The following is a 22,384-nucleotide window of genomic DNA, read 5'->3' as shown; positions in this document are numbered from 1 at the left end:
TGGAGCAGTTAAAATAGCCTAGAGAGCGATCAGCTCTTCTCAACGACTGGAACATTCAAAGAACTTGTACTTGAAACATGGGCTAGGGCTTTCTCTAGCTGGCGAGTTTCTCCAGCTCTAATGATCATTGGCTTCTGTAGGGATTTTTTTCTCTTCTTGCATTAATTTTGATAATTTGTATTTTCTAGGAAGTCATGTATTTGAACCACATATTCTGATGTATTAGAAAAGTATTGTACAAATTTTTTCAGTTGTTTAATTTCTTGTACGTCTATGATCATAACCTCTTTCAGTTTTCCTCTCATTTTTATTATATTAGCTAGTGATCTAATTTGTAATACCACTTCATATTTATTCCTTATTTATTGTAAGTAACTAATGTCTACTTTTGTCTTTTATTATTACGAACCTTCTTTCAGACATATGAAGTCTGAGGTAGTCGGAAATGACAGAAGTTTGACTGGGAATGTAGTTTAAAGAGTCATTGGCCTCTAGTTAGGTCCCTGGAGAACCCCTGTCTCCGAAGGGCCTCTTTAAGGGGTTAGGGTTAGGCTTCAGAGGACGGAAGCCTGCCTGTTCGGGTCTGTCCCTGGGCCCCTCTCCGCGAAAGCAGCAGCATGGTTATCTGACTGCCCCCTGACCTGGAGGCTCTGTAACAAACAGAGACTCTTGTGTGTGCATGTGCTAAAATATATATATACACACACAGTTCAGTTGCATTCATTACATTCCTGATGTGCAACTGTTACTACTATCCATAAACTTTCTCATCATCCTAAACTAAAACTCTCTAACTGTGAAGCACTAACTCTTCATGTCACCTGCCTCAACCCCTGAAAACCACTGACCTGCTTGCTCTCTAAATTTGCCTGTTCTCAGTATTTCATGTAAGTAGAATCATACAATATGTCTCCTTTCCGTGTCCATGTTTATTTCATTCAGTATAAATGAATGTCTTCAAGGTTCCTTGGTGTCGTAGCGTGTATCAGCGTGCCATTCCTTTTGGTGGCTGAACAGTAACCCATCGTGTTTGTACACCACGCTGTGTTTGTCCACTCATGCTGATGGCCGCTTGTGTCGTTCCCGTCTCTCGCTGTTGAGTAGCGAATAGTGCCGACGTGAACACTGGTGTGCAAATATCTGGCTGCCTGTTTTCAGCTTGCTGGGGCACGTACCTAGGAGTAGGATTGCTGGGTCGTATGGTCAGTCTATATTTAGCTGTGTGAGAGATGTGGGCTTTTTTAAAGGATTTTCTGTTAATTTGTAGTTATCAGAATGGTTAACAGAACTAGAAAATCACGACGAGCCCTAAGAAATCTTGAAACAATAATAATTACATCTGCTCATTATTGAATATCACTGGCGCTTGCCCAGTTCCTTTTCCAGCTTGTCCTTTTCCCCTTCTCCTCTTCCCGTCTTTGTCATGGAGTCACTTCTACCTACTTGCCTAGCTTCTCTCTGACACATCAGCAGACCGAGGGGCTTGAGTTTCAGAGCACTTTTCTAACATTACAAGTAGTTTATTTTATAGAATGCGTAAATAAAACACCTGGGAATAGACATACCTGTCAGCCTTGTTGCTAGCAGCGTTGACACAGCGTTACCGGGGTAGGGATTTAAATGGGAGGAGACAGTGGGGAGCGCTGTCGGTGTGGTTGTCTGGCGGCGGGCGCTCCCGGGGCTCCAGCGCGGCAGTCGCGGCGCGTGCCGGCCCTTCCCTTCCCCCTTCCCTGCCGGTGGAGGGGGACCCGAAGGTCTCCGGAGCCGCCCCACCGGTGGCTCTCGTAGTGCGCTTTTCCATACGGTTCGGATTCTCTGGCTTGTTGTTCACTTTCAGCTTTGTTCGTGGTCCCTGGATTGTTTAGTAATCCACTTTTCTTGAGTTTATTGGTAGTAGAAAGGGAAGATCAGCATCTCTATGTGATGGTATCATTTTCTCCTTATTTTTTCAGATTTCAGTCTGAAAAAGTTGTCATGGAGATTTCGGTCCCCCTCGGGATCTTTCTCCCTGCCGTCCATCCACTCATTCCCCCCTCTGATACTCTCTAGACCAGCCAGTTTGTGCTGGCGACAGGGTCCTAACTGTTCATAGTTACCTCGTCATAGAAATCACAGAACTCTGGACCTGCACAGGTCCTCCGTGATCATGTACTTGACCTGGGATGGTCTACCCTAAGGGGCTTTCAGTGGAGTGTTTGACATTATTTATAAATATTTTGTAACACTAAATGAAAATGGTAAATTTGCTCCCAGTAAGACTGCAAGGTAAACCTACTTCACTTTTGATACAAATGATGCCAGTTCACCATTGTAACATTGACTTTTCTTGCTGAACAGAAGCTCTTAATTAACAGTTACATGTTTTTGGTTAAATAAAAAACTACAGGATGACAAGTTAATTCTCAATGCAGTTGTTATCAAAAATACTTCAAAGCGTGAGATCCCGGGCAAAAACTTAATTTCTAAAATGTACTTATAAAAGTCTACTCTGGTTAAAAGGCCAGAAACAACTGATCTAGTTCATCCCTTTTGTTTTACAGACGAGGAAACTGAGGCTCAGAGAAGTTACTTGGCTTGTCCAGTGTCCTGCAGGAAGTTAGTGAGTTTGTAAAAGATAAATACCTTATACTTACAATAACGACAGACAGTTTCTACATGTGGGTCATGTTTTTTTTTGAGAGTAAATCACGCTAGATCATTTTAATATCTTTTTATAAAAATGTGCTGGACATTGTTCATTGACTGCCTCTATTTCCCCTTTTCCCTTCCCCAGTTGCTCCCAGATTTTCATCTGGACACCCGTTCCTTTCCCAACTGACTGTACTGCAGGCAAAGTGGACCCCACCTGCAGAGCCGGGCCTCGGTTGTCCGCCATGAGTTGCTTGGCGTCCTTGGCCCCCCTGTGGCAGCAGACCTCCTGCAGCCGTGGGGGTGTTCTCCTTTGTACGGTGCAGCGCTACAGCTGGTAGCCACGTGTGGCAGTTGAACACCTGAAATGTGGCTAATGTGATTAAGAAACTGAGTTTTTAATTTTAGTTACTTTTATTTTAAATAGCTATATATGGATTGTGGCTACTGCATTAGGCATTATAGTTTATAGTACTTCCTCTTCCCATAGTCACATGACCTAAGCAGTCTAATCAGGTTGACTCCTCCTAGGAGCTCTGGGATATAAGTAGTTTCCTGATGGATACGAACGAGAAAACACTTACCCCTAATTGCTACTGGCAGCTATTTTATGTCTTGCTAAATGTGGTGGATAGAAGAGTGGAGAACCAAGAAAAAAATCTGAGCCCCTAAGTGGGCCCTGGATCAACTGACCCTAAAGTCTGCCTTACCACTGACCTTTCAGGTGCATGACCCAGTAAGTCACCTTTGATATATAAGCCAGTTTGTGTTGAATGTTCTGTCATCTCAAGAGTATCTAAGCAAATACAGAGGGAATGACACACCAGGCATTATGCTTCTTGCTAGGAAAAGAAGGATGAAAAAAGAGTAAAGCCTAGATACTTGTCCTCAAGGTGAAATTAGTTCATAAGAAGAGATACAGTAACAGACATGTGTTACTGTATCTCTGGCCTTGCCTGCCTTTGCTCCCTTCAGTGGGAACTGCCTGTACTGGTGGTACATGTAACCTTTCCCTGCCCTGGTCTTACTTAGGCCATGAGTGCGTCCCTGACCTCAGGACCATTAACATATGGACTGGCCAGTAATCCATTGGATTTTTCTTTTCTCCCTAGCTTGAGGACTCTGAAGCTAAAATGTTGCACAGAGTGAGGACTAGAGACAGTCTTTGGGGAACAGCGGCTGCCAGTAACCACACAGTGCACACAGAGAAGAGGAACCGACTAGCAGAGGGAGGGAAGGGCCATACAGGGAGGAAGGGGGAGAAGGTGAAAGGAGGAGGAGAGAAAAGGAAGAGAAAAAAAGACAACTTTTTGTTCTCTGGGCCTTGAAGGATGAGTAGGGTTTGCCAGGTGAAGAAGGGTGAAAAATACTTGAGGTCTGTCCAGAAAAAGTCCAGCCATTGTTAATACAATGAGAATGGTTTGCGTGACATAGAGGTAACCTGGCAGTCAAGAGGAGTGGACTAGAATATGCTCATGTGTGAACAGTGACGACTTTACTGTACTAGTCATTGGGGGCGGTAGACGTTGTTGAGTGAGCATGTGCACTGCGTGGCCATCACATTCAAAATGACTGAGTGAATAGAGCAACAAATCTGCATCAGATTTTGCAAGAAGCTTGAACATTCCTTGGTAGAAACTGTTCAAATGATTCAGAAGGCTGCAGCTATGGGCAACTGGTGATTGGCAGCTTCATCACAACAATGCACCCGCTCATGCATCATGTCTCATGCAGAGTTTTTTGGTGAAACATCAAATCACCCAGGTGACTCAGCCCCACTACAGCCCAGATTTGAAGCTCTGTGACTCTGGCTTTTCCCAGAACTAAAATCACCTTTGGAAGGGAAGAGATTTCAGATCACTGATAAGATTCAGGAAAATACGATGGGGCAGCTGATGGCGATTGGGAGAACTGTGTGAGGTCCCATTGTGCCTACTTTGAAGGGGACTGAGGCATCATTGTCCTGTGTACAGTGTTTCATGTATTTTGTATCTTCTTTAATAAATGTCTCTATTTTTCATATTACATGGCTGGATACCTTCTGGACAGGCCTCATAATTTTGGTATGAACAGGGGCGCAGAGGTGGATGGTAGGTAGAGTAATATATACAGTGGAAATAGTGCAGGATGCATAGTGGAGATACTGGAGGGAAAGCTAGAAAAGTAGGCTCTGGTGACATTTTGTCCAGTTATTTGGTTGCTGAGACACCTGTGTCATCTAAGAATCCGGGATCCAAAAATCATCCAAAGTTGTTAAGGAAAGGAAACCGATTATTAGAAAGAAGGGATAGCTTCTGGTCAAGTTAGAGGCATAGATAAACATGACTCCCCTCCTTGTACAACCACAGCAAATATTACACCTAGATTACAAAACAGCTATCACCCAGAATTGTTAGGAAGTTGAGCTGTCTGTAAGTCTGACAACTGAAAAATTAAAGAAGTCACATTCATCCAGATAGGTAGTGGGGGCAGGTATGTGGAGACATGGAGGCATGCGCGGGTGGTCCCACACCTACGTGTGGTGGATACAAATCTAGAGGGATATCTTGGGAGTGAGGGACCCCAGCCCCACAGTAGGCCACTCAGCCCAGGGTTTCAGTGCCAGGAAGGTAAGTCCCCATAACTTCCGGCTGTAAAACCAAGAGGGGTGGCAACAGTGGAAGAAACTGTGGGATTCTTAGGCATCTCCTCCTACAGGCCCACAACAGACTTAGGACTTATGCAGACTCACTCCCTCTGGGCTCCAGCACCAGGACAGCAGCGAGAATGGCACCGTGGCATATGGGGAAAAACTCAAGTGTCTGGCATTAGGGTGAGTGCTGGGGGACAGCCTCCCCCTGGACAAAACTCCAGAGGCCAGGCAGTGGCCCTTGTCCCCTTTTCTGAGCCCTCCCCCACACAGAGCGGTGACACCATATCTGAGACTCCATCAACGTGGTTCACATGGGTTGACCTGCTCTGGTGATTACCTAAGGCCCTGCCCCATCCAAATTATGGCATGTGCTTTTCTATGATAGGCCATGCTACTAAGACAGGAAGTCAAAGCAGCTCTACCTAATACATGGAAACAAACACAGGGAGGCTGCCAAATTGAGGAGGCAAAGATATATGGCCCAAATGAAAGAACAGAACAAAACTCCAGAAAAAGAACTAAACTGCCCTGGCTGGCGTAACTCAGTGGATTGAGCACGGGCTGTGAACCAAAGCATCGCAGGTTCGATTCCCAGTCAGGGCACATGCCTGGGTTGCAGGCCACGGCCCCCAGCAACTGCACATTGATGTTTCTCTCTCTCTCTCTTTCTCCCTCCCTTCCCTCTCTAAAAAATAATAAATAAATAAAATCTTAAAAAAAAGAACTAAATGAAATGGAGATAAGCTATCCATCAGATGCAGAGTTCAAAGCACTGGTTATTAGGATGCTCAAGGAACTCATTGGAACTTCAAGAGCATAAAAAAGATCTAGGCAGAAATGAAAGTTACATTAAATGAAATAAAGAAAAACTTATAGGGAATCAACAGTGGAGTGGATGAAGTCGAGAATCAAATCAATGATTTGGATCATAAGGGGAAAAGAACATTCAATCAGATAACCAAGAAGAAAAAAAGAATTCAGAAAAACAAGGGTAGGCTAAGGATCCTCTGGGACAACTTCAAACGTACCAATATCTGAATCATAGAGGTGCTGGAAGGAGAAGAGGAAGAGTAAGAAATTGAAAACTTATTTAAAACAATAATGAAAGAAAACTTACCTAATTTGATGAAGGAAATAGACATATAAGTGCAGGAAGCACAGAGAGTCCCAAACAAGTTAGACCCAAAGAGGAACACACCAAGACACATCGTAATTAAAATGCCAAAGGTTAAAGGTAAAGAGAGGATCTTAAAAGCAGCAAGAGAAAAGCAGCGAGTTAGCTACCAAGGAGTTCCCATCAGACTGTCAGCTGAGTTCTCAGAAGAAACTTTGGAGGCTAGAAGGGACTGGCAAGACATATTCAAGCAAGGACCTACAGCCTAGATTACTGTATCCAGCAAAGATCACTTAGAATGGAAGAGCAGGTAAAGTGCTTCCCAGACAAGGAAAAGCTAAAGGAGTTCATCATCACCAAGCCATTATTCTATGAAATGTTAAAGGGACTTATTTAAGAAGAAGATCAAAACTATGAACATTAAAATGACAATAAATTCACAACCCTCAACAATTGAATCTAAAAAACAAACTAAGCACACAAACAGACCAGAAACAGAGACATTGATATGGAGATCACTTGGAGGGTTATTAGTTGGGAGGGAGAAGGGGAGAATAGGAGAAAGGTGTAGGGATTAAGAAGTGCAAATTGGTAGGTACAGAATAGGCAGGGGGAGGTTAAGAACAGTATCGGAAATGGAGAAGCCAAAGAACTGACATACACAGCCCATGGACAGGAACTAAGGGGGGGTGATTGCCAGAGGGAATGAGGGGTACTAGGTGGAGGGGGGCAATGAAGGAAAAATTAGAACAACTATAATAACATAATCCGTAAGATATATTGAAAAAAAGAAAGAAGGGGGACATTAGGACATGGCATAGAACCAGGCGAGCCTAGAAGTGCTTGCAGCCCTGGCTGAGAGCAGTGGCAGCTGGAAGGCAAGAGGGCCGGAGTCGCGAGCTGTCGGACCTGGAACTGACAGAGCTCAGTGGCGGATCCGATATGGGACTAAGGCGGAGGAACGTTCAAGAATGAGAAGAACTTGATATTTAGGTTAGCAACTGCATAGATGCTGACATTCCTTTTTTTTTTAAAAAGCTTTGCTTTATTTATTTGTAGAGAGGTGAAGGGAAGGAAAAACAGAGGGAGACAAATATCGATGTGAGAGAGAAACATTGAATGGTTGCCTCTTGCATGCCCCCAATTGGGGAACTGGCCAGTAACCCAGGCATGTGCCCCGACCGGGAATCAAACCAGCAACCTTTCAGTTTGTAGACTGTGTTCAGCCCACTGAGCCACACCGATCAGGGCAGGTGCTGACATTCTTAAATGAGAAAAAGAAGACCGAGGGTAGGAGGGACTACAAATTTGGGTTCTGACCATACGTTGGATCTGAGTTACACAGGGAACACTGAGGTCAGGACACCCAGTAGGCAATGGGAAGTGGAGGTGTAGACTCAGACAGGTGATGCTGAGAGTTCCAGATCTGAACAGCATCAGGCGAAGCCATGGGAAATCAATGAGATTGTCAAGTGCATGGCTCGTGGTTGGGTGTACATGAAGTAGCCTTTGTCTCATAAAACCAAGGCACAAGCTGGCAGATACGGAAGACTCCGGGAGAAGGGTGGGCGTTGGGAAGTCACTCCGATGACGATTTTGAGAGTGTTGCACCAGAGCTAACACAAGAGTGTGTAGTGCTAAGGAGGAACGCCTCTCTTTCAAGGGCGTCAAGTGATTAAGGATTATTTTCATTTAAAAAGGCTAATTCTCACAGTTATTTCAAATCAACCTTCGTTCAGGAAGGCCCCCTCCTCTTTTGCATTTAAACATTATTTTGGAAGGCCAGATCGAAGGAGGAGAGTCCAGTTTGGTTTTTGTGGAGCTGGCGAACAGAATCGACTGTGGATGGGGACGGTGCGGGTCTTCATCCCACCTGCCTCTGAGCATGGGCCTCTGAGCACCACGGCCCGTGAACTGAGTCTTCAGGCCTTCAGACAGCACCGGGGGAGGCCCTGTCAGGTAGATCTTCCCAGTTCTCCCCTTCGGTCAGCACGTGCCAAGTTTCATCAGTTAGGTAATGAAGCCTTAAAAAGTAATTTTAAGTGTTACCCAGCTTCCTTAAGGGCTCCTGTATTTTTTTCTCTTACTTTGTTAGAGACCCTTTTATTGCCACTATACAGAATTACGTGCCTGTGGATTCATCTTCATGACACTGATTTCCCCCTTGAATCACTTTAAACAATTCCCACTCTCCCTAAAGAACTAGGTTTTTCAGGTCATGCAGAAACATGCCAGAGGAAGTCGTTGCCCGACAAAAAGAGTAATGTTGCAGATTCCAACTCAGCCTGCTGGGGCAAACAAAAACAGACAAAACCTGGGTCGTGTGGCTCTGGATGGGGACAGGGGGCTGACAGCTGTCCTGCTCTAGGTATGGAATGTCCATCGTTAAGGACAGATCTCACTTAACATTTTACAGTAGAAAATTGACTATGGTTTTCTGAAATTAGTTAAAAAAAACACACCTAAGAAATGATTGAGTTACCCACATCCTGTAAGTGGAGCCAGCCTCCCGCCCCTGCACACCCTTTTACTAGCTGCTCCCCGGGTGAAAGGTCAGCTGCGCCAGAAGCCTCTCGTCTCTGCTCCCGGTTAGCTCGCCCCCTTTCGGCCATTCCCTGCAGCTTTGACTCGTTGGTTTGAGCCAGAAGCTGCAGTTGAGTATGAACTTGACAGGCTTGACCGCGGCTCTAACCCTCATGTCCACCCTCATGTTTCAGAGCCCCTTTGATACCAGCGCCTGCAGTCAGGGCTTTCGCTCTTGACTCTGCAGTCCGCCCTGGCCTCACCGCACCCCCGCCCCAGGTGCGAACCCACAGGCCGGGGCCCAGAGCTGTCTGGCTAGCCCTGTTCGAATCGGTGCCAGGCAAGGGGATCCAGCAGAGTGTGGCAGCACTCTCAGTTGGAAAAAAGTGCTGAACGGGAGCTTTTGCCAGTCATTCTTGACTCTTAGTGCTTCATAGTCCTTATTTGTAAAACAAAAACAAAAACAAAAACCCCTTTATAATAGATACTTGCCTTGGCTTCTTCGTAGGCTCTTGCATAAATCAAATGAGGTAATGGAAGGCGAAGTATCTTGAAGAGGAGAAAGCATGGCACTCCACAATGGGCAGTTTCCAAACCGTTTCTTGAAGCTTGTTGTCTCTTGAGGCAACAAGCGTCCAGCGAGTCTCCCTGCGGAGGCTCCCAGACCACACGAGGTCAGCGCCGGGCTCCCCTGGGCTGCCCCGCCCACCGGGGCGCCCCTGCCTGCCTCTCTGGCCCGTGTTCCCGCACCTGCCGGTTCAGGCCTGGGTCCGGTCACGCCAGCCTTCGGGTTGTTCCTGAGCACGCCCTTCCCTCTCCGGCCTCTGTGCCTCCTTTTCCCTGCCACGAACGCTGCCCAACTTCTCGTCTCCTCCTGTGGAAATTCCTCCAGTCTTAAAACGCCAACTGTCTTTTTACATGTATGTTAATTATCTGTGGCTGCACCACAGATGTCGTGGTTTAAAATGACACATTTGTTATCCTGCACTTTGTGTGTGTTAGTGTAACGTAATGAGAAATATGCATTTGGCTTCTGCCTCCAGGCCCCGACAGAGAGCTCCTGAAACCGTGTAATTTCCTGAGTGATAGGAGTGCTAGGAGCATCTTTTGTTCTAGCCCTTGGTCTTTGACCCTGGTTCCTGACACAGGGCTCCTGGAGCCCTCGTTGTTTCCTGGCTGATAGGTGCATCCATTGTTCTATGGGGCAGCTCGTGGTGGCCTCCTAGACAGCCTCGGGGTGGAGGCTGGTCACCTGAGAGACCGAGCCGTGATTAGAAGCTGGAAATTCTCAGCCTCGCCCTCCGTTTTCCAGGGAGGGGAGAAGGGCTAGAGACGGAATTAGTAACTGGTCGTGGCTGCACGATGACATCGGTCATGGCTGTACGGTTTCATAAAAATCTCGGAGCTCTGGGGATCGCACAGCTTGTGGGTTGGCGGACTCATCCATGCGCTGGGAGGGGGGTACACCTCTACCCACAGGGACAGAAGCTCCTGTGCTCAGGATCCTTGAAGACCTCAACCTGTGTGTTTCTTCATCTAGCCGTTCATCTGTCTTTTATCACGTTCTTTGTAATGTCAGTAAATGTAAGTTATGTGTTGGCTGAGTTCTGTGAGCTATTGCAGAATTATTGAACCTGAGGAGGAGGTCATAGGAATGCTACCCCAATTTGTAGCCAACGCAGACAGAAGTCTGGGTAACCTAGAGACCCATGGCTTGCATTTGGTGTCTGAAGGTGGGGGCAGGGTTGTGGGACTAAGCCCTCCACCTGCGGGGCTGTGCTACCCCCGGGTATTTAGTGTCAGAATGGAGTTCATTGTAGGGCACCCACGTGGTGCCTGAGGAGAACGGGAGCACTCCTTGGCGTGGAAAACCCATAGGTGTGGTGTCCCACGTGTGAGCAGAGGAAGGAAACCAAGTTTCCCTTTAGTCTGGGTCAGCTGGGTTCTCTGCCTCAGGGTTCCTCACAAGGCTGCAAGCAAGGTGTCGCTCATCTGAAGGTTTGACTCAGGAAGGATCTGCCTCTAAGATTATGTGGTTTCGGGCCAGACTTAATTCTTCGTGGGCTTTTCGGCGGAGGACCTCACTTCCTTGCTGGCTGTGGGGCCGAGGCCCCTCCGCTCCTTGCCGCCTGGGCCACCTTCGGTGGCTTCGTCAGGTCTAGCGAAGGACAGCGTCTGCTACGCAGGCCGAGGGTACAGCCTTAGTGTGCCCAGTCCTGGGAATGCCGTCCGTCATCTTCTCCATATTCAGTTGATTAGAAGCAAGACACAAGCCCTTTTCACACTCGAAGGGAGGCGGTTATACGAGGGCGTGAGGACTGGGAAGTGTGGGGACATCCAGGGCCGTCTTAGGGTCTCTCACCCCAGGTGTGTCCCCCACAAGCCTTTGCTGACTTCTCCCGACTGCACGTGTGCTCCGTCCTCCCTGTGGCTCCTCGTGGGGACTTTGTGTTTTCACTTTATATCCTATGACTGACACTACAGTTGAATCTTTTTTTATTTTCCTCACATAACTTTTTGCTTATCTTTCATCTACTTGCAACTTCTAGAACAGTCTTGTATTCCCAAACATTGTGCAAAAGACTTCCCTTCCTTCCCTTGTTTGAAACAGAAGAAGAGCAAATCTAGTCACTCTCCTGATTAACACCTGAGTTCTTTCTCTCCACCGCAGCCACAAAAGGTCCATTATAAAAGCTTCAGGTCTGCCAGTTTGGCGTCAAAAGCAATGACTCATCCATGTCTATATAACCTGGGCGGGGTGATTTGCCTTAGTCTGATTTGCATGTAGAGCTAGACTTGTTACCTTATTAAGGAGAAGCAGTTTTCCATCAAAGATGCTTCGAACATTGGCTGTTTTGAATCAGTGTATTGTTCTGTTTCCTAGGGAGCCTGTGGACCTCAAAAGTGATTCAGTCAGTAAAAATCAACTTCTTTAAACTCTTTTTATTTTTTCGTCTGGTCATGATCACTCTGTGGTCCTGCTATTATTAGGTGGCAGCGAATGAATTGAGAAAGAGGACCAGCTCTTGCAGAAGTGATGTTTTCATCTTTGTACTGTCTTACCCAGGCAGTGGGCTGGGTCTCATGGTCCCTGCTGACGTTCAGCAGGATGAAGTCTCGCGTGTGCTGTAAGAGTCTTGGAATATAGGAAAGATACAATACATGTTTGGTCTCTGGGGGATCGCACTCAAAACACGGCAGAACCTTCTAGTCTAGCTTCCCAAGCTTTGAGGCCATTCTTAACTCTGTGGTAGCTTAGCACCTTTTCCCTTTTTTGTAGTTTTGATAAATAGCTAGTTCTTGGAAGTCGGGTAAAGCAACACCAGTTTGATTTTAGTAAACACTGTTTCTGGTGTTGTAAGGTGTGATGCTTGGCCTTTTCTAAGTAAAACTCGCAGGGGTCAGCTTAAATTCGGAGGAACCGTTTATCTGCTGGGACAGCTGCAGCATCGGTAAGCTAAAGCTGGAGATGGGAGCACGCAAGCGTGTGTGACTACATTTTGGGTCTTTTGGGAGCCATGAGGCTAAGAGCCAATTAAAGTTTTAGTAGAGAGAAATTTAAAAGTGGTTTCTCCTGGGCAAGAGAAAGATTTGGAGCAGAGAGTGCTCTGAGGAAAGCAGGAGGGTGTCGATGATGTACTTAATACAGTTAACAGCTGGGGACGGGAATCAGTGCGAAGCGCCCTCCAGGAAGACAGCCCTGTGGGGACTCGGCCGGGCCTGAAGGCCCTGCGTCCAGGTCTCGGCACCCACCGTCCAGGTCTCAGCGCCCACCGAGGGGCTGAAGGCATCTGCGTGGTCAGCTGATGAGAGCAGTGGCTGGGTCCTGCCACAAAGAGCACCTCCCCGCTTCGTCTCGCGCGGGTCTGTAGGTTTCAACAGGGCAGGGTAATTGAGTAGTAAAGGGAACTTTCTCCTTTTAAGGCTTGAATATCAGTTTTCATTCTTTTGTTCATCCTGTTTCTCTTAATATGTTAAGTCCTTTCTCCCCAGTCTCCACACATTTGTCTACTCAGAAAATGTTATCGTCTAAATTCGTATTTCCAGTCTACAAGATGTAGACTCATGTCTCCAGTTTGGTTAGACGATATCATCGTACTTACATTTCATTGTCACCTCAAATGGGAAATGTACCCCAGAGCTGATTGGCTTCTCCCAGCGCCTCATCACTCAGGCAGGTCTCTCTGAGGTCGAAGTGGGTTCTTTTCCATTCTCCTGTCCATCCATCCTGTTCAGATCTTCAGGCTTGAGTGCCATCATGGGAAGAGGGTGAGGTGTTGGCATTCGTGAGATTCCGGTTTGCATCCCGCCCTTGTCATTTCCCAGCTGGCAACCATAGGCAAGCATGCTGTTGGACCTTTGCGGCCCTCGTTTCCCTTATCTCAGAAGTTGGCGTGATACCCTCTGCCTCCCTTTTTGGATCGTTGCGGAATATTAAACGCAGTACTGTGTGCAAGCCACGGAACTGTGCGTGGCTTGTCCAGCTGCTGTTCTGAGTTGCCGTTTGCACCGGATGCTCACCTGGAAGCGCGCACCCTCCGCCTCCCCTCGCGCTTTCCGACGGGCGAGTGTGGCTCCTGCGTTTCAGGAAAACGACAGCTGCCGCCCGTGCCCTCTCGGCTTCCAGCCACCAGACTCACAAATGGCCGGTGTCTAGACTTGTCCCCTCCTCCATTTACTTTGATACAAAGAAGTTGGCCTCTTTCTGTTCTTCTGCCTGAAGTTAATCCTTTCCCCTGGGTTCCGGATCCCATCCCTTCCTGCCCAGGGACCCCTCCCTTTCCTAACTGTGTCCTCTGTGACCGCGCCTTCTTTAGTGGTTCCTTCCCATCAGCAGTGAACCAGGCCCAAGCCTCCCTTATCTTAAAAAAATAAAATAGTGGAAACCTTGTCTCTCTCCCTCTGGAGCTACCACCCGCTCCTTCGCAGCCAGATTTCCGGAGCCTGGGTCGCGCCCTCCTCTCTGCAGGCCACCTCCCCACTCAGTTCCCCAGGCACGTCATTCTGGCTTCACTTTTCCAAACCAGTCTCAATAGGGCCACCTGTTAACTTGTCACCAAGGCCACACTGCTGACCATGCTTTTCCTGTTGAATCACTTGCTTTTCTTTGCTTCTCTGACCCCTCACTGGCCTAATTTTCCTCTTAACTTTCTGACTATGCTTCAGTCTCCTTGCAGACTTTTCAACTTGTGCTTTCTTAAGTGTTGGTTTTCCTTACGGTTTTATTCTACGCTTGCTACCTTTCTAATTCTGAACGACCTCTGAGGGGCTGGTTCACTTACTCACCTGCCCTCTGTACCCAGATGACGCCTTCGTTTCTTTCTGCAACACCTCACACTCACTGAGTCCCAACTGAACTTGCATCCCCTCCCGATTCCCAGGTGCTGCTGCTGCAGGTCAGGGAACTAGTCTGAGAATTTCAGTGATGAGGAAGTGAGGCAGTTTCTCCCGTTGCTTCCTGTACCCAGCATCACCTCTGCCACCTCCAGCTCCCCTCTAGCATCTGAACAATCGCGTCAGTTTTGCCACTGGTCTGGTTTATTGCAACCTGCTAACTGGCCTTTCTGCCTCCAGTCTCACTTCTCCTAAACCTGTTGCCCGTGTAAGAACCACTGTGAGCTTCTCCCAGCATGAATTGTGTTAGTCTCCTGCCTCATTTTTTCTGTACCGCTCCATTGCCTCTGGGATAAATCCAGACTTCGTGTGTTGACCTGGTCTCTGCTATCTAGAGAGTGCTGTTTCTTGCCTCTTCCTACTTCAGACAGAATGTGCCAGCCATACAAAAGGGTATGTGCACAGTTTAAGTATATATATTACGTAGCAGTTACTGAGTGCTTACAGTGTTCTAGCCACTGTAGCACTTCTACACACATTAATTTGATTTGATCTTCCCATTAACCCTGTAAATGGGTTACATTTTTCAGATGATAAAATGTGACCCATTTTATTATACAGCCATTGTTCTATTCACCAGTCCTGTTCAGTTGTGCTGAGGGTAACGGGATTGGGTTCACTCAAAATTGACTGCAAGAGCTAATAACAGCAGCATTAATAACATATAACAAGTTTTGGTCATGTACTTTGTGCCAGACTCAACATGTAAACAGGACTCACGTAGACTGTTCCCAATTCACAAAGGAGGAAATTCAAAGGGAAGGAATAACTGGTTCAAAGCCACATCATTTTGAATTTAGGTCTTGTGACTCTGAAGTTTGTGCTTTTATTGTAACTTACTCTCTCATCTCTATGGGTGCACACAGTGAAATTATATAAGAGCTGTTTGTCACTTGGCATCTTCTAAAATTTAAAATCCTTCAATGTCTGCCTATAACTGAGTTATAAAATTGTCAGCAACACTCCTATCTGTACTGGAACCCCCCACGTGCATCAGTCTGCCCTCCGATCTCATCCTGCTGTGGTGGGAAGAGTTTGGGTTTGGAGTTATACTGGGTATGACTGCCCTCTGTGAACCATACCCCTGGATGAACCCTGGGTTGAGTTACTTTACCGCTTTGATCTGCTGATTGCTATTCTCTAAACATCAGAATAGTGAGACGCCCCTGAAGGGGTTGTTGAGAAAAATAAACGTGAGACTGCCTGCCTTTCTCTCCATCTCTTGTGCTTCTGCCTTAATGCAGCATCGGGCGCTATCACCGTAGCTTCCTTACTGTTCCCTGCTGTCTTTCCTGCACAGATCCCGAGTGCCCCCTCTCCTGACCTCGCCCCTGTCACCGCTCCCCAGCTGGGCTCTGCACTGCCACCTGAAGAACATTTCTCAAATACAAAAAAAAAAAAAAAAGGTCCTAGGAGCTTTCTCTTAATAGTAATGGTGGGCTGTTATTCAGACACACACCTTCCCACTGAAACAACCAAAAATAGTTGGATAAAATAAAAAACAAAACAATAACAACCCAAACCCTTCTTTTTAAAGCATCTCAGAGCTGACAGGCATTACCAGGTTAAAACTGGAGTGGAGAACCCAGGCAGTATTGCAGGTTTGACCTGCAGGTATGGGGAGCACAAATAAAGCCCAGACTCCTTACGTGAGGCTGGGATTCCAAGTGGCTGTATTCCATTGGGGCGAGGGCAGGCCTGAGAGGTTCCAGCCACGGCCGGAACTGCAGCCCAGATTCACCCTGACCAGGCGCCCGTGGAATCTCGAGCCTGGAATGGGTTTAAGGGCTGGTAGTCCCTTCAGGTATCTGGCAGGATCGAGTGGACATTCTTTCGAAAGGAACATTTCCTCAACCTTGGCATCAAGTTATTCAGTGACCAGCACCCAAGGAAGCCATGTTCCAAGGACAGACGCGTCAGCAACCGCAAACAATGGAAGCAGCTTTTATAACCGTCATCGGATGCTGGAGTCATCGCCCTCTGAAAAAGCTGTGTTTTAAGAAATAGAAGATAAGCTTGAAGGTATCTGCAAAGGAAACTGTGAAATGTGACAGCAAATTGGAAACAGAATGAAATAAAACTTCTAGAAATGAACAGAACTCTAATGGAATGAGAAACTCAGTGAATGAGGAGAAGCGTGTATTCGAATGTGAAGAAAAACACCTCAGTGGGTGGATTTAAGAGGAGACTGGGTAAAACTGAAGAGAAAACAAACGGGAAGACATAGAGAAAAACTTATACATGAAGACAAATAGAAACCACAGAGAGAGAATAGAGAATATAAAAGTTTTATAATTGGAGTCACAGAAAGAGATGGGAAGGGCAATGAGCAAAGGAGGAATTTGAAGTTAACGGCTGAGATTTTTCCATAGCAGTTGAGGTACCAAACTACAGATTTATGAAGACTAGTGATTGCAAGTAGAATTGTTTTTTATTTTTATTTTTTAAATTTTTTTTGAAATTATGTGCTTTCACCCTTTAAAAAAATATTTTATTTATTTCTTTTTAGAGAGGTAAGGGAGGGAGAAAGAAGGAGAGAGAGAGAAACATCAATGTGCGGTTGCTGGGGGCCTTGGCCTGCAACCCAGGTATGTGCCCTGACTGGGAATCGAACCTGTGATGCTTTGGTTTGCAGCCCGAGCTCAATCCACTGAACTATGCCAGCCAGGTTAGAAGTGTTTTTTAAAAGACCCAAACTTAGATATGTCAAGGTGAAACTATAGAAAACCATCAACACCATGCACCTTCACTGTTTGTTGTCATCTTTGTTTAATTTCTAGCACATGAGCTCTTTGAGGACAGAGACGGCAGCATTTGCAGTGCCTGCCACCCCACTCCACTGACAGTTGGGACCTTTACTGGGCTGCCTCCCAAGTCTCAGGGGCTCCCGTCACCACTTCCACAGACTCTCGATGTAGGTTTCCGTGGCTCTCCCCGTGATGCTCTGATTCTTGCTTGTGTGGGGACAGGTCACCATGGTCAGCCCCAGGGTCTCTGCAAACAGTCGCTGGCTGGCTGTCTGCTCACTACTCCTGTTTCCTTGGTGAAACTGTGATGCCAGTGCCCACCCTACCCGTGGTACGAGGCTGCGGCCTGGACCACGTGAGGTAACGCATGCGAACACACTGTGGAAACTCTGGCACCATGCGGTTTCCTTAGCTTTATTTCAGAGAAAGAGAGGGGTTTGTTTGGGCGGGGGCTCTGTGAAGAAGGGGACTCGTCGGTGCCCGCGCCTCGGCCCTGGCAGGGGCTGGACGTGAGGTCCTGCAACGGCCGTCAGCACTCACTGTGCCTGGCAGACGTGCAGCGTAGCAGGTGGCTGTAACGTGAGTGTCACCTGCCCCTGTGAGGACTTGCGTTGTCATTTCTGCATTTCACTGGGGAGAGGGGCCCATGAGATACGTTGTTTTGGTTGATTTTGAGAGATCTGAAGGGAAATGTTTTCATTTATGAAAAACAATTGCAGTTTTCATTGAATTTCTCTGGAAATTGTAAATTTCTGTGGCCCCTCATTCAGAGATGGAAAAAGCCTAGATTTGTCAGAGTTTGTCACTCTTGTGATTGGATGGAGTGAACCACTCTTTTGCCCACTTCCTTTTCTCTTCATGTTGCCCCTGCTTAGCATCGCAGCTAGTCATGAAAGAAGGGGACCGATGACTGGGCAGTAACGGGATTCGCTGGCGCAGGACCAGCCGCCCCTCTGTCCGCCTTGCTGCTCTCCGCGTCCGGGCCCGGCCCGCCCAGCGCTTGTGGCCCTGACCTGTCGGTGGCTGCAGTGAGTCTCTTCCTACTCCTCGGCCGCGCCAGGCCCTGCCACGGCTCCGGGCCCTCGCACGAGCGCCGGCCTTTCGCTGGAAAGCCCTTCAGCTTCCCCATCTCTCTTCAGGACATCTGTGCACCCCCCAAGCCCCAGGTCACTTCCTCAGCAAAGTCCTTTACTTCCTTCCCAGTGGCGGCGGCAGAGCTCTCCTTCCCACGGGAGCACACAGCCGCGGAGGAGCTCCGTGCCCTTGGCTCAGCAGGCTTGGGTTCGAATCTCTGCCCTGCAGCTTGGGCTGGAGAGAATGAGTACGTGTGCAAGTTCTCAGCACGGACATTGTATTTAAAGCCACAGCCCAGATCTCTCTCTTTGAGTTCCAGACCTTCGTGTCGAGTTGCCTCCCAACATTACCACTTGGAGCTCTCACAGTTGGCCTCTCAGATAGAGCCACCTCTGAAACAGAGCTCCTGATGTTCACCTTACTCTCGAGTCATTCCTGCGTCAGTAATGATGCCTCCTCCTTCATCGGCCCAGCTGCGGAGGCTGAAAGGCTGGAAATAAGCCTAAGCTGTCATACCAGATTATCACCAAAGTCTATTAGATCAGCTCCAAAATAGGTCTTAGACCATTCCTTTCGACCCCATCTCCAGTGCTTGCGTGTATCCCCGACGTGTGGACCACTGCAGGGAAGGGCCTGCTCCGCTCTCACCTCGGGCAGTGCCATTTTCTCGCACAGAATTCTTAGCAAGCGTCCCACTGTGTTTAGGTTTAAATTCGGGATTCTTAAGTCCTGGAAGGCTCCACCTGATTTGACTCCATCTGCCTCTTATTCTCATCTCCTGTCGTGCACGTTTTTGCTCGCTGTGCCCCAGCCACGTGCTCTCCGTCTCCCTGATTGTCACAAGAACTTCCCACCTCTGCGTCTTCCCCAGTGGCACCCCCCTCCCCCCCAGCCTTGGCTCCTTCCCCCATTCCTGCACACACCGTCTTCGTGGTCTCAGCTGGAGTGTCACGTCCACGCACGGCCTCTCCCTGACCGCTTGACCTAAATCATGCGTCCTCTCCTCTTCTTCCTAAGGGGCTTTCCTTCCTAGCATTCATCACAACTTACAGCCTTAGCTTTACTGAGTGATTATTTATTGGATTTCACTCCCACATTAAGGTATATGCTCTGTAAGGTCTGGGGCTGTATTTCTTTCATTCACCACTGAATCCTCGGTGCCCAGTGCTCAATCAACACGCACGGAATACGTGAGTAAATACGTGATCTTGCGATTAAACAATGCAGTAGATTCTCTCATTAACTTGGCAGCTTTGCTCTTCATTGTGGCGAGATGCAGTTGTGGGAAACCTATTAAGGTGATTCACCTTTCCAGCCTGGCATTGTGTTTCTTCATATTTATCGAACACATCTGTGATGCTCACCCGCAGGGCTGAAAACGTAGTTTAATTTGTCAGTTAATTTATTAGCCGTATTTCTGCCAGGACATTCTTACGAACACAGAACCTGAAAAGGTCACACTCGGCTGTGATGTCGGAACATCACGGCTGGGCCCGCTGCTGTGGCTTGCCCTCTTCTTTTGGATACAGCCTGGTGTCACCTTTGGGACTGAAGACTTGCTTTTTGTTGGGTGGAGTTTAAAGCAACAGTCATAGAGTGGAGCCATCGGTGACTACCCCAGGAAGCTGTATGCCCAGGACTTGGGGTGCTGTGATAAAACCCTCACTGCCCTGTGCTGACCGCCAGCTCATAGACTGAGAGCTCAGATACTAGATATCTAGTAGAGAGTGCTTGTTCACGGTAATTCCACGCTCCTGATCTTTCCCACATTGATACCTTGTTCTGCAGAACACTGGCAAGACACGTTACGGAACAGATCCACAACTTGTGTGGTTCTTCTTCTCCCGAAGAGTATAAGAGATGTTGCTCTGAAGTAGCCAATGAATTTAGAGTTCTGAACTACGGTCTAAGATAAAAGATGAACTTGGATGTTGTCCCTCTTTTACTGATGAACAGGGTGATCAACAATGGGAAAGTTTTTGTTTTTTCATTTTGGAAAACAATGAGAATTTTGCTTTCAGTGGGCACAATATAGGTGTATTTTAGCATAGATGGGAAAGCAGACTGTTGGCCACTCCTGAGCCTCAGCAGGTCAGACCGTGTCCGTGTTCCCAGGGGATGCCCGCAACGGTAAAAGCTGGCTTTAAGCTGAGGCCTTGCTAAGAGGCAGCTGGTTCTGAAAAGGATTTATTTATTTTAGTCTTGGTAATGTCTCAATGACGATAAGTACAAGTCTCTCTTAGCTCTCTGGAGTGGGTCCCACATGAATTGGTTGTGACCCTTAGAATCCAGAAACTCCAGTATAATTGGCTAAGAATACTTTGTGGTGTGGTGGAACTCTAATGTAACACATGAAAATACAAAGTATTAAGTGTTCAGAAGCGTGTAATTTGCTGCTTTCGTTCATGAGTGGTTTTAGTAGTTCTGCTACAGAACCTAACTCCTTTACTGGGGAGATGTGGTCTCAGTTTCTGGGGTGAATGTGCATTTTATAAGTTTTTTTTAAAGAGAGGAAATTAAACATTAAAAGACTTTAAGTACTTTTCTCTTTATATAACGTCACTAAGAAAGCCAGGAAAATCAGGGTTGGCATTTTAATTTATTTATTTAATAAATATAATCTATTTTCCACCATTTTGTTTGTTATGGCTGATACCAAAGTACTTTTAAAAGTTCACATTTATTTTGATTCTGTTTTATTTCAGCAGATGTGCATAACAAAATTAACCTATCGCTATTCTTCATTGTGGGCAGGGGCAGTATTTACCATCTAGTTATTTTGGCATTTTGACACATAGGCAGTTGAGTTTAATTCAGGCTAGTGAGATGCCGTCCGCACGTGCGATGCCGAGCACGTGAATAGTGTCAGACAGGTACAGTGTGGCCTGCTGAGTGTGAGCGTTAGGGCGCGTCGGTGATGTGGTTGCCCTTAGCCAAGTCGCTGGACCACCGGGCGCCCGGGTTCCCGTTTCTATAAAGCGAGCAGTTTGGAGGTAGAAATGGTGTCCAAGAATTCTTGTAGCTCTGAATTTAAAAATCCCATGAGTCTTTGTGCCTAACAGATTAGGCCTAATGGATGTGCGTGTATCTGATTCCTCCCCTTCTCTCTTTTTCTTCCTCTTTTTAATTAAGGAAAAGAGGATGGCGGTGCACCAGCTACGAGAGACGAGGGCACCTCCAGGCCACAGGACGCGAGCGCTGCACCGGAGAGGTCGCCGCAAAGATCCGCGAAGGTCACTCACTGCCTACAGATTTTCCCCACTGTCCGAGTGGCGGTCAGCTGAGCGGCTTGTCAGAGGTCTCTCGTGTGACTCTTAGGCGTGTAGCTGGTCAGCTAATCAGAACAGTCCGTGGAAGCAGGTTATCATAACAAGAGACTTTTTTAATGATTCTAAATATATACACATGTCTTCGTTTGCCTGTCTTTGGGTAAAGGGCCAAGGCATTTTCTTCCCGTGTGGGTATGTCTATTGATGTTCCACGTTATTTTTTATGTTTCACCACACTTGTAATGTGACATGTGTGATTTTTCAGTTTGGGTTATTTAGAGTGGAGTGAGAATTTAGGCATTGGTAAAACAATATGAATGTTGAGTCCTACTAGATTCTTACAGTGTTTGACTCCATTGGTCTTTCATTGTTGTCATGCCCATATCTAATTCACAAGTAAGCTTTGAAGAAGTCTTTCTTAGTTTTTCCAAAGTATTTAGTTATCACAGAAACAAAGACAATTGCTTTTGTATCCTGTTGTTTTGCACAATTCGGTTTTATTTTTTAATCACATACACTAGTGCCATAGCCAGCTGTGGGATCGAGCACAGCTGACCCCAACTGAACAGCTCGCGCTGGAGGGAGCGTGCGTGGCGGCGCGAGGCTTCTTCCCCTGCCTGAAGCACGGCGGCGTGTTTCGCCGGGGAGCGCGGCGTTGCCGCTCCGTCCAGCCAGTGGGTCAGGAGAGTATCTCCTGCGTAGTGACACGAAGGGTTTCTGAGTTACGTTGCATGCGCGTTACTGCCATTGCCCATCCAGTTAGCTACCTAGATCTTTATTTTAATAGATACTCTGAATACTAACCAAATGTCAGGCAGCATGCTAGGTGCGGAAGATCATAATGAATGGGAAGCCTGGCTCACGGACTTGGGTTTTGTTTGACCTGTCAGTATTTAAAAATGTTGACTTGGTAGCTTACATAAAAAAAAAAAAATTGGAGTGCTCACATAAAAAAATCAACCTTCTGGCGTCTCCTGACAAAACAAAACATCCAGCGGCGCTG

The 22,384-nt window shown here is 47.1% G+C and overlaps 1 protein-coding gene across 4 annotated transcripts in view; it reads left to right on the top strand.

Annotated features, from left to right (window-relative positions):
- The window catches only part of DIS3L2 (DIS3 like 3'-5' exoribonuclease 2), a 269,396-nt gene that overhangs the window by 78,209 nt on the left and 168,803 nt on the right, over positions 1-22,384 (top strand). For all 4 annotated transcript variants that reach the window (XM_045845838.1, XM_045845836.1, XM_045845839.1 and 1 more), the window contains one exon: positions 21,245-21,345. In XM_045845838.1, coding sequence (XP_045701794.1) covers positions 21,245-21,345 — 101 coding nt within the window. The remainder of the gene's footprint in view (positions 1-21,244; positions 21,346-22,384) is intronic.

This window comes from Phyllostomus hastatus, unplaced genomic scaffold (assembly GCF_019186645.2).
Source record: "Phyllostomus hastatus isolate PE091 unplaced genomic scaffold, TTU_PhHast_1.1 phas_contig_477, whole genome shotgun sequence".
NCBI classification, from domain to species: Eukaryota; Metazoa; Chordata; class Mammalia; order Chiroptera; family Phyllostomidae; genus Phyllostomus; species Phyllostomus hastatus.
Note: the sequence above shows the minus strand (reverse complement) of the source record. Positions and strands in the feature narration are given on the sequence as shown.